Below are 13,061 nucleotides of genomic sequence, written 5' to 3'. Positions count from 1 at the left end.
GACATTTATTATAGTGTACAACTCAGGGTCACAAAACTAGGAGACATTTATTATAGTGTACAACTCAGGGTCACAAAACTAGGAGACATTTATTATAGTGTACCAGTGAGGATTTGTTATCAATGGGAAATTAATGTTAAGGTTACTCGGGGGATCATTGTGTAAGAAAACCACATAGGCATTACATACCCTTTCTGACGAGCCATCTCCATGGTGGGGGTGGGCACTGGGGAGAAGCGGAGACCAGGTGATTTCACAGACTGCACTATCGCCTCCTCCTTTACTTCATGTGCAACCACTTCCACCAGTTTTGTCTCCTCTTTCTTGGGTAAGGTCCGCTGAGAGGATACTTGGTAGGTATTGGTGGGAGTGATGTGGGGGGATGTGGCCTGGGGGCTTGGCAGGGCTTCCTATCAACAATAATAACAATTGTAAAGTGAGAGATACCTACCAAGTATATCAAGTCTTTACGAAAGCAGTATGTACATAATATGGTATTATATGATAACTATATGAAACCTTGTTTTCTTGCATTAGTTATTAACTGGTGGACATTAACTCTGAAAATACATTTCAGAAGAGACATCTTTGAGGAGAATTTTCATTTCATATTTTATAAAAATGTATTTCACATTAAAAAAACCCCAACTTTTTGGACATAAAGCTATGGTCAGAATGATGAGGATTTAATTGTTCAGAACTGTAACAAAATACATTGGGTAGTATACAACAGTTCACCTCCACCAATATGTATATCATAACATGGACACAGACAAATTTCCTCAACAAACCTCTCAGAATATGTTTTACATTAGATATGCTTAATATATTTCCCAATATTTTAATTTCAGCAATTTGTGTAGCTGAGCCCCACTAATCCAGCCTTTTAGGGCCTTTGACATATTTTAACTACATTTACAGTGACAGTAGAACGAATCAGACACAACCGAGTTGTAAGGTCAGTTATATTTTTTTCCAAAATGCATGTCAAAAGGGATGAAATAAGTGTGTCATGAGAAATAGACATCAATTTAATTTGTTATTCAGACTTATTTCATCAAATATAATTGTATATGAAATAGACATTGTGATAACATCACTTCAAAACATTAAAGATCCAAGTTACACATTCAACAGTAAATCTTTTTTGACACCCAGACATCAAAATACATTGACTAATGTTCCTACTTTTTTATCTTTTTTAAGTATAAAGTTATTAGTATATAAATTATCATAGAATCTAGAAAGTATAAAGTTAGTAGTATATAAATTATCATAGAATCTAGAAAGTATAAAGTTAGTAGTATATGAATTATCATAGAATCTAGAAAGTATAAAGTTAGTAGTATATAAATTATCATAGAATCAAGAAAGAACGAAGTTAGTAGTATATAAATTATCATAGAATCAAGAAAGAATGAAGATAGTAGTATATGAATTATCACAGAATCTAGAAAGTATAAAGTTAGTAGTATATAAATTATCATAGAATCTAGAAAGTATAAAGTTAGTAGTATATGAATTATCATAGAATCTAGAAAGTATAAAGTTATTAGTATATAAATTATCATAGAGTCTAGAAAGTATAAAGTTAGTTGTATATAAATTACCATAGAATCTAGAAAGTATAAAGTTAGTTGTATATAAATTACCATGGAATCTAGAAAGTATAAAGTTAGTAGTATATAAATTATCATAGAATCTAGAAAGTATAAAGTTAGTTGTATATAAATTATCATAGAATCTAGAAAGTATAAAGTTAGTTGTATATAAATTATCATAGAATCTAGAAAGTATAAAGTTAGTTGTATATAAATTATCATAGAATCTGGAAAATATAAAGTTAGTACATGTAGTATATAAATTATCATAGAGTCTAGAAAGTATAAAGTTAGTTGTATATAAATTACCATAGAATCTAGAAAGTATAAATTTAGTAGTATATACATTATCATAGAATCTAGAAAGTATAAAGTTAGTAGTATATGAATTACCATAGAATCTAGAAAGAATGAAGATAGTAGTATTATAAATTATCATAGAATCTAGAAAGTATAAAGTTATTAGTAAATAAATTATCATAGAATCTAGAAAGTATAAAGTTATTAGTAAATAAATTATCATAGAATCTAGAAAGTATAAAGTTAGTAGTATATAAATTATAGCAGTTGCTCTACAATGCATAAGCAGCTACAGTAATCACTATGACTGTGATAGTTTAGAAACACATGAAATATTATAATAATTTCTAGTAATTAACACACTGACTTAAGTTGGTGACCTGAGTCATTGTGCTGTCCAATATGTGTAAAGTGATAACACTGGATTATATATATATATATATATATAGGTACAAGTGTATTCATTAAAGCAACATTTCTATTTAATGTACATAAAATTATACAAAATTTCACTGAAAGAAAATGATGAATGGTTTTCCACTTTTAACAAATAAATTTTGTGACCGTGTTTGTTTGATAGGTGTTCAAATCTTCCTCTCAAAGTACAGCTAGGGTCACATTATGACCGATATACAAGATTGATAAGTTGTGAGCCTCATATTAAAGGAGTTGAATTTTGCCGGACATATTGTATTATTTTTCTACATTATCCCTTTCAGTATCTATACACATTTGCCAGCGGTGTTTAAGGGCCTCAATACTACTATTATAGAACTCCTTTCCTTGGCTGTCCAGAAAGCCATCCACTCTATGTTAGGGTTAGGGTTAGGGTGCCTGAAATAGCTGTTTTCAGTTTTGGAAATAGATGAAAGTCTGATGGAGCGAGATCAGGTGAATAAGGCCGATGCTCAATCAATTTAAAGCCATAATCATAATGGCAGCCATGGCAATGACAGACTCTTTATCCCTAACCCTAACCATTTTGCAAAAGCTGCTTGTTTTGTTTACTTTAGAGTGCTACCTCGTTGATATAAACTAACGATATGAGACCAGTCCTTGGGTACACAGCCCTATATAGTTAGAGAATAGTAGTACTTAAAAAGAACATCCTTGAGTACCTCCTTCAATACGAGGGTCTTAACATACCAATCAGCCCTCGTAATCTATAATAACACAGGGATATAATCCATATTAAGACAGGGATATAATCCATATTATCACAGGGACATAATCCATATCAACATGGGGACATTATCATATTATAAGAGGGACATAATCCATATTATAACAGGGACAATCCATATTATCACAGGGACATAATCCATATCAACAAGGCGACATTATCATATTATAAGAGGGACATAATCCATATTATCACAGGGACATAATCCATATGATCACAGGGATATAATCCATATTCTACCACAATACCCTGTGTTATTCAACTCTCAGACCATCAGTTAATCATTACAGCTGTTGATTAACAATCTGTTTATACCACATGTGGTATAAACTCTGTACGCATTTTGATTGGCTAACATGGTGAACTTTGACCCAAGCTGCAATTGTTATTGACGTCATCAATAATCTAATGACGTCACATCACCGGGTCCCGGCGTCACCGGTACACTTTATTTGCATACGCGAAATTATACTTGGCCACGTTTCCCTTTGATTCAAGCTGATATTATTGTGGTAGAAACAGGTCACACGACTCGAAATTGTTGGATATGGAATTTATTTCACACTCGTAAGTTATTTTTTAAAAGTTGCTAAAAACACTCGCTAAAGCTCGTGTCTTTTGTAACTTTTAAAAAATAACTTACTCGTGTGAAATAAATTCCATATCCAACAACCACTCGTTGTGTAACCTCTATTTAACACAGGAATATAATCCATATTAACACAGGGATATAATCCATATTAACACAGGAATATAATCCATATTAACACATGTACAAGGACATAATCCATATAAAAATGGGAACATTATCCATATTATCACTGGGACATAATCCATATTATCACAGGGACATAATCCATATTATCATGGGGATATAATCCATATTAACACAGGGATATAATCCATATTATCACAGGGATATAATCCATATTATCACAGGGATATAATCCATATTATCACAGGGATATAATCCATATTATTATACCTCACTTTTGTTAGAATTCTTTTCATTGGACGAAAACATATCACCTGACATTTTATAAATCGAATATCCCCCGACAAATGCCGTCGCCGGGATATAACCCATCGAATAACCATGTAACCATGGCAGCAGAGTATTATACCCCGGTGTATAACCCCTCCGCCCGATGAATAACCGTTCGTCATCGAACGCGCCTGCATCGGAAGTCGGGCAGTGGAACTCTTTTGCGTTTGTTGTCGACTGGTTCCAAAAACACAAACAACAACACAGGCTTTTGAAATGGCAGTGTCATCACGATTTGGCCGATCAACAGAAGTAGAAATAACAGCGATATTGGACAGCAAGGATGCTTTAAACACCAAAAAGGCCACAAAATATGCTCTTTTTCGGTATAATAAAAACGCCCTCGGGAAAATAACCCTTCCCAGGGACATAATTCTGGATATATCCCGACACAGAGGGCCATAATTGTATATTATCATAATCCATATTATTACAGGGACTCACTTTGTGTTACCCAAACCATTAGAGCCTATTGTTTTTTCTTTTTCCTGTAGCCTTATTTACACAATCAATCTTTACAGTGATAGTACTTCAGTTATCCAAAACATTTTGAATTTGAAAATCAAAATAATTTATTTCCATTGTATGAGGAATACATCATTCATAACTTAAAGATATAATATGTAGAAATGTTGCTTTACTACTTCATACCTTTTTGTCATCCTTGAAAAAATTCTTAACACTCAAAAAGTTGCATGTCTTCAATTCCTGTGAAAGATTAGTCACAAACAAACAGTCAGTGACTGATATGTGTATCACATCAAACACTGGACCCGGGCACTAGGCTTGTACAAACAAATTCTCAAACCAAGATGGTGGTCATTGATACCATCAAATAAAACAGTATGTCATCGATTCTGTGTTTTATAGCATTAATTTATTATGTATCAAGACAGACTGAAGGATATGGAATCAGCAGATCAGCTATACTCAAATATCGACCATTAGTGTTTTGTGTGATACTGTTTGAAATTGTTTATACATGTGTGCCCAGCCACTCCAAAAAGACCAGTTTAATGAAACAAACATAGTTTAGAATGAAATAAACTTTTTAAAATCATGACACCATTCAATGATAGTAGATTATATATAGAGTTTGGAAACCGTTACTTATTGTACATTTCTAATATTTTAGCCTTCTGATTGTTAAGTATATTTAATTCTATGGATAAAAGTCAAGCCTGCAACTAAAACAGTCTGAAATTCTGAAAAATGAAGGTAAGATAAAGAATAACTGATCTAACTAAAAGCTAAGGATGAATTACTTCTGGCTTCTGGGTAGACTTTACTTAAAAACTAGCTAAGGTCTGCCTGAAATGTTACTATGGGAGGAGTGCATACTACTGTATAAGCCAGCCAGGAAACAATGCGAAACATCATTTAAACTAAACATAGACAAAGTATGAAATGTATCAAAAATCCTGCCCAACTGACATACCACTAATACTCCAGTTACATTGGAATATTAAGATTCCCCTCAAAAATATGGCTGAAAGTATATCTGCAGGCACAGGATTTTAAAAATTCATATACTCACCAACTTTACACATGTATTTGTTCTTTTTCAATCTATTATGATTTTTTTTCAATCATCTACTGTTATATAACTGTTATGACTGTTCAAATTGAATTGAGAAATATTTCTGGGACACTTTTTTTTTCTCTGTAAATTTTTTCTTTAAGAAATGTTGATTGTTATATTGCAAATTCTTGTCTTGTCAGATGAAACACCACACAGGACCATACTGTTACACTTGAGCACAAAGTCCACCACATTACACCCACTGATGACAGTGTTAGGATACTTACCCGTTTAGGGGAGGCAATGGAGGTGGTAGGTGGCAGTGTGGGGCTAGTTTTGTGATCATTAGCAAACTCCTCATCAGAACTAACCTGTAAAACAAAGTAGACAAGGTTTTAATGTACCGTATATACCTGTAGTTTGACAAGGTTTTAATATACCATATATACCTGTAGTTTGACAAGGTTTTAATGTATCGTATATACCTGTAGTTTGACAAGGTTTTAATGTACCGTATATACCTGTAGTTTGACAAGGTTTTAATATACCATATATACCTGTAGTTTGACAAGGTTTTAATGTACCGTATATACCTGTAGTTTGACAAGGTTTTAATGTACCGTATATACCTGTAGTTTGACAAGGTTTTAATGTACCGTATATACCTGTAGTTTGACAAGGTTTTAATGTACCGTATATACCTGTAGTTTGACAAGGTTTTAATGTACCGTATATACCTGTAGTTTGACAAGGTTTTAATGTACCGTATATACATTTTATTATGTACATGTAGTTTGACAAGGTTACGATATACCATATATACCTGTAGTTTGACAAGGTTTTAATGTACCGTATATACCTGTAGTTTGACAAGGTTTTAATATACCATATATACCTGTAGTTTGACAAGGTTTTAATGTACCGTATATACCTGTAGTTTGACAAGGTTTTAATGTATCGTATATACCTGTAGTTTGACAAGGTTTTAATGTACCGTATATACCTGTAGTTTGACAAGGTTTTAATATACCATATATACATTTTATTATGTACATGTAGTTTGACAAGGTTACAATATACCATATATACCTGTAGTTTGACAAGGTTTTAATGTACCGTATATACCTGTAGTTTGATCTGTTATTTATTTTTATTATTTATCATCATGATGTAAACAACTTTGTCCCCTATACAACATGTTGTAAACAGCTTTGTCCCCTGTACATCTAGTTCACAGCTGTCACCTATACAACATGTTGTAAACAGCTGTCACCTATACAACATGTTGTAAATAGCTGTCACCTATACAACATGTTGTAAATAGCTGTCACCTATACAACATGTTGTAAATAGCTGTCACCTATACAACATGTTGTAAACAGCTTTGTTACCTATACAACATGTTGTAAACAGCTGCCACCTATACAACATGTTGTAAACAGCTTTGTTACCTATACAACATGTTGTAAATAGCTGTCACCTATACAACATGTTGTAAATAGCTGTCACCTATACAACATGTTGTAAATAGCTGTCACCTATACAACATGTTGTAAATAGCTGTCACCTATACAACATGTTGTAAACAGCTTTGTCCCCTATACAACATGTTGTAAACAGCTTTGTTACCTATACAACATGTTGTAAACAGCTGTCACCTATACAACATGTTGTAAACAGCTTTGTTACCTATACAACATGTTGTAAACAGCTTTGTTACCTATACAACATGTTGTAAACAGCTTTGTCACCTATACAACATGTTGTAAACAGCTTTGTCACCTATACAACATGTTGTAAACAGCTGCCACCTATACAACATGATGTAAACAGCATTGTCACCTATACAACATGATGTAAACAGCTGTCACCTATACAACATGTTGTAAACAGCTTTGTTACCTATACAACATGTTGTAAACAACTGTCACCTATACAACATGTTATAAACAGCTTTGTTACCTATACAACATGTTGTAAACAGCTGTCACCTATACAACATGTTATAAACAGCTTTGTTACCTATACAACATGTTGTAAACAACTGTCACCTATACAACATGTTGTAAACAGCTTTGTTACCTATACAACATGTTGTAAACAGCTTTGTTACCTATACGACATGTTGTAAACAGCTGTCACCTATACAACATGTTGTAAACAGCTTTGTTACCTATACAACATGTTGTAAACAGCTGTCACCTATACAACATGTTGTAAACAGCTTTTTTACCTATACAACATGTTGTAAACAGCTTTGTTACCTATACAACATGTTGTAAACAGCTGTCACCTATACAACATGTTGTAAACAACTGTCACCTATACATCATGTTGTAAATAGCTTTGTCACCTATACAACATGTTGTAAACAGCTTTGTTACCTATACAACATGTTGTAAACAACTTTGTTACCTATACAACATGTTGTAAACAGCATTGTTACCTATACAACATGTTGTAAACAGTATTGTTACCTATTCAACATGTTGTAAACAGCTGTCACCTATACAACATGTTGTAAACAACTTTGTTACCTATACAACATGTTGTAAACAGCATTGTTACCTATACAACATGTTGTAAACAGTATTGTTACCTATACAACATGTTGTAAACAGCTGTCACCTATACAACATGTAGTAAACAGCTGTCACCTATACAACATGTTGTAAACAGCTGTCACCTATACAACATGTAGTAAACAGCATTGTTACCTATACAACATGTCGTAAACAGCTGTCACCTATACAACATGTAGTAAACAACATTGTCACCTATACAACATGTCGTAAACAGCTGTCACCTATACAACATGTTGTAAACAGCTTTGTTACCTATACAACATGTTGTAAACAACTTTGTTACCTATACAACATGTTGTAAACAGCATTGTTACCTATACAACATGTTGTAAACAGTATTGTTACCTATACAACATGTTGTAAACAGCTGTCACCTATACAACATGTAGTAAACAGCTGTCACCTATACAACATGTTGTAAACAGCTGTCACCTATACAACATGTAGTAAACAGCATTGTTACCTATACAACATGTCGTAAACAGCTGTCACCTATACAACATGTAGTAAACAACATTGTCACCTATACAACATGTCGTAAACAGCTGTCACCTATACAACATGTTGTAAACAGCTTTGTTACCTATACAACATGTTGTAAACAACTTTGTTACCTATACAACATGTTGTAAACAGCTGTCACCTATACAACATGTTGTAAACAGCTTTGTCACCTATACAACATGTAGTAAACAGCTTTGTCACCTATACAACATGTTGTAAACAGCTTTGTCACCTATACAACATGTTGTAAACAGCTTTGTCACCTATACAACATGTAGTAAACAGCTTTGTCACCTATACAACATGTAGTAAACAGCTTTGTTACCTATACAACATGTTGTAAACAGCTTTGTTACCTATACAACATGTAGTAAACAGCTTTGTTACCTATACAACATGTTGTAAACAGCTTTGTTACCTATACAACATGTTGTAAACAGCTTTGTTACCTATACAACATGTAGTAAACAGCTTTGTTACCTATACAACATGTTGTAAACAGCTGTCACCTATACAACATGTTGTAAACAGCATTGTTACCTATACAACATGTTGTAAACAGCATTGTTACCTATACAACATGTTGTAAACAGTATTGTTACCTATACAACATGTCGTAAACAGCTTTGTCACCTATACAACATGTTGTAAACAGCTTTGTCACCTATAAAACATGTTGTAAACAGCTTTGTCACCTATACAACATGTAGTAAACAGCTTTGTCACCTATACAACATGTTGTAAACAGCTTTGTCACCTATACAACATGTTGTAAACAGCTTTGTCACCTATACAACATGTAGTAAACAGCTTTGTCACCTATACAACATGTAGTAAACAGCTTTGTCACCTATACAACATGTTGTAAACAGCTTTGTCACCTATACAACATGTTGTAAACAGCTGTCACCTATACGACATGTTGTAAACAGCTTTGTTACCTATACAACATGTTGTAAACAGCTGTCACCTATACGACATGTTGTAAACAGCTGTCACCTATACGACATGTTGTAAACAGCTGTCACCTATACAACATGTAGTAAACAGCTTTGTTACCTATACAACATGTTGTAAACAGCTTTGTCACCTATACAACATGTTGTAAACAGCTTTGTCACCTATACAACATGTTGTAAACAGCTGTCACCTATACGACATGTTGTAAACAACTGTCACCTATACGACATGTTGTAAACAGCTGTCACCTATACAACATGTTGTAAACAGCTGTCACCTATACAACATGTTGTAAACAGCTGTCACCTATACAACATGTTGTAAACAGCTGTCACCTATACAACATGTTGTAAACAGCTGTCACCTATACGACATGTTGTAAACAGCTGTCACCTATACAACATGTTGTAAACAACTGTCACCTATACGACATGTTGTAAACAGCTGTCACCTATACAACATGTTGTAAACAGCTGTCACCTATACGACATGTTGTAAACAGCTGTCACCTATACAACATGTTGTAAACAGCTGTCACCTATACAACATGTTGTAAACAGATTTGTTACCTATACAACATGTTGTAAACAGCTTTGTTACCTATACAACATGTTGTAAACAGCTGTCACCTATACAACATGTTGTAAACAGCTGTCACCTATACAACATGTTGTAAACAGCTGTCACCTATACAACATGTTGTAAACAGCTGTCACCTATACAACATGTTGTAAACAGCATTGTCACCTATACAACATGTTGTAAACAGCTGTCACCTATACAACATGTTGTAAACAGCGGTCACCTATACAACATGTTGTAAACAACTGTCACCTATACAACATGTTGTAAACAGCTGTCACCTATACAACATGTTGTAAACAGCTTTGTTACCTATACAACATGTTGTAAACAGCTGTCACCTATACAACATGTTGTAAACAGCTTTGTTACCTATACAACATGTTGTAAACAGCTGTCACCTATACAACATGTTGTAAACAGCTGTCACCTATACAACATGTTGTAAACAGCTTTGTTACCTATACAACATGTTGTAAACAGCTTTGTTACCTATACAACATGTTGTAAACAGCTTTGTTACCTATACAACATGTTGTAAACAGCTTTGTCACCTTCACAAACTTTGTCCCTTGTACAACATGAAGGTCTCTCCCATACTTACATACTTGTTACTAGAAGTTACCATCACTGCATTGTCTGTATTATAAACAAGTCATATACTGTAGATAGTATTTCTCAAGATTTGAGGTGAACTTCAGCGTCACAAGACTTCTTATCATGGTCCCATTTTTCCTAGATTTTACAATGTCATAACAGCCTCATTTACAGAGATTATAACCCTATTAAATGTAGCATAGGCCTATGGGTAGGAACTACTTTTGATTTCACACAGGTAAAATCTTATCTCTAGTCAGAGAAAGTCTAGAAAGTAAATTACAAAAATGTTCCCCTCACAATACCTACATCATCTAGTTTTTCAAAGAAATTCTGCCTCTTCTCTGCCTCCTGATTGAGACGGAGCTGTTTGAGCTGGTGTAGATCTATCTGTGTATGTTCCACCTCCCGGACTGGGACAGATTTCTCCCTCTCTAGGGCCTCTGCTGCTGCTATTTCCTCCTCCTCTATCCTCATGGCTTCCTCTTCCTCCTTTCTCAGTTCTTCCTCCACTTCTTCTTCTTCTAGCTTCATCTCGAACTCCTCTTCCTCTGCCAGCTTTCTCTGATGTTCCCGTCGTCGCCTTTCATCCTCCTCCCACTCCAGTTGTCTTTTTCTTTCTTCTTCCTTCAGTCTTTCCTCCTCTTCCTCTAACCTCTGACGTTCCGCCTAAAATGGTTCACAGTATTTTAATCATTTCTTATTGCATTTTTTATTTTACTCCACACAAAATCACTAATAAAGAGGTTATATGCACTGTACAAAAGACATACAAGATATTAAGGAGTCTAAATATACTTTTCTAGCTACATATATGGCCATGTGAAAACCTGCAAGGCAGATTTGGTGGTGAAAGGAGTGGGAGACTGATACCAAACTAGTTTGTTTTTTTCACCAGCATAACACCACATCCAGCTTATAATATGATAAAACATAAAACATGGCCTGTAAACAATCATATGATGTTAATTCTCACCTTTTCCCTCTGTCGTTCGATTTCCCATTCACTAATTTCCTCTGTTTCGTCCTCTTCCTCAGAGTCCTGTTGCAGCTGTGCCCTCGGAGCAGTGGCATTGTTAGGGAGGGGATGATCCTGTTCGTGAATACGTGTGTTTGGGTTCTCCTCCGACATAATCTCCTCCTACAAACCATACCACAAATGTAATACACATGAATACTCCTTTTACACTGGCACAACGCTTGGCAGAAAATAGTGACAAATCATTAGTAGTCTGTGTTTGGCCTCTATATACCACTATCAGTGTGAGCCAAACATGCATCAGAAGTCAGGAGATATTCCAATGACAAAACTGAACTTAGCCTAGGATGTATGATTATGCCAGTGGCTCCTCTTTATTATAGTTTGTTATCATTACTTGTAGGAATGTAGCACACTACCTCCGAATCCCACTCAGAATCATCATCCTGATCTTTATCTAGCCCCGCCCTATGCAGGACCTCGCGAACAGTTTCTGGTTTAGACCCGGATGTTCCAGCTGACTGGTTACTGTCCACTGTTCCAACGGACACAGCATCCAGTGCAGCAGCCTCTTGTATGGCAGCATTGACGGTCTCCAAAGGAACCTCCTCCACAAAGTCCACCTCCTCAACATCATCCTCATCCTCCTCATCTCCACCAGGAAGATAGTTGGACACAGTCTGAAAAGGCTTTTTGCGATAAAAATGTGGTTTTGACTGTTCAACTATAGCAACTTTTGTAAAAATCAATATGATTTGGCAGTGACACACCAAATATATTTTTCTTATAATAACCTTTTTAATGGCAAATACATTTAAAATCCTCTAAATAGTAAAATTACAATATTCTCCTGAAACGTTTAAACATAAAATAATTAATCATGTCAGGTTGATATACCTGAGTAATGACCGGATTTCTCGGTGTGGCCACGTCAGCAGAGGAGTCCCAGTTACTGCCCTACAACATACAATTTGTGGTACAAATCTCTATCCCTGACACTGTGTGTACAAATCTCTATCCCTGACACTGTGTCTATCTGAAATGTTGTTCATTTGATTGAAATCTGCATAAAAAATTTGATAATCAGGAAAAAACTTATTCCATTAGAAGTAATCTGAGCACATTCAATCTCAAAATAAGACTTTTTATTGATAATCCATTTTTACTATTATATCAACAATGTTATTGCTTCAGGTACTCAAA

General features: G+C 34.5%; 1 protein-coding gene across 15 annotated transcripts in view; it reads right to left on the bottom strand.

The window, feature by feature from the left end:
- Window positions 1–13,061, bottom strand: part of LOC117331839 (ankyrin repeat domain-containing protein 26-like) — a 90,891-nt gene that overhangs the window by 53,628 nt on the left and 24,202 nt on the right. For 14 of the 15 annotated variants that reach the window (XM_033890779.1, XM_033890766.1, XM_033890767.1 and 11 more), the window contains 7 exons: window positions 12,756–12,815; window positions 12,278–12,538; window positions 11,856–12,020; window positions 11,189–11,548; window positions 5,939–6,022; window positions 4,781–4,837; window positions 190–410 (listed from right to left, as the gene is read on the bottom strand). In XM_033890779.1, the coding sequence (XP_033746670.1) occupies window positions 190–410; window positions 4,781–4,837; window positions 5,939–6,022; window positions 11,189–11,548; window positions 11,856–12,020; window positions 12,278–12,538; window positions 12,756–12,815 (1,208 nt within the window). The remainder of the gene's footprint in view (window positions 1–189; window positions 411–4,780; window positions 4,838–5,938; window positions 6,023–11,188; window positions 11,549–11,855; window positions 12,021–12,277; window positions 12,539–12,755; window positions 12,816–13,061) is intronic. The other variant, XM_033890773.1, reaches the window with a different exon arrangement.

This window comes from Pecten maximus, chromosome 7, assembly GCF_902652985.1.
Source record: "Pecten maximus chromosome 7, xPecMax1.1, whole genome shotgun sequence".
Taxonomy (NCBI): domain Eukaryota; kingdom Metazoa; phylum Mollusca; class Bivalvia; order Pectinida; family Pectinidae; genus Pecten; species Pecten maximus.
The sequence above is the reverse complement of the archived record's forward strand: the minus strand, read 5'-3'. Positions and strand labels throughout refer to the sequence as shown.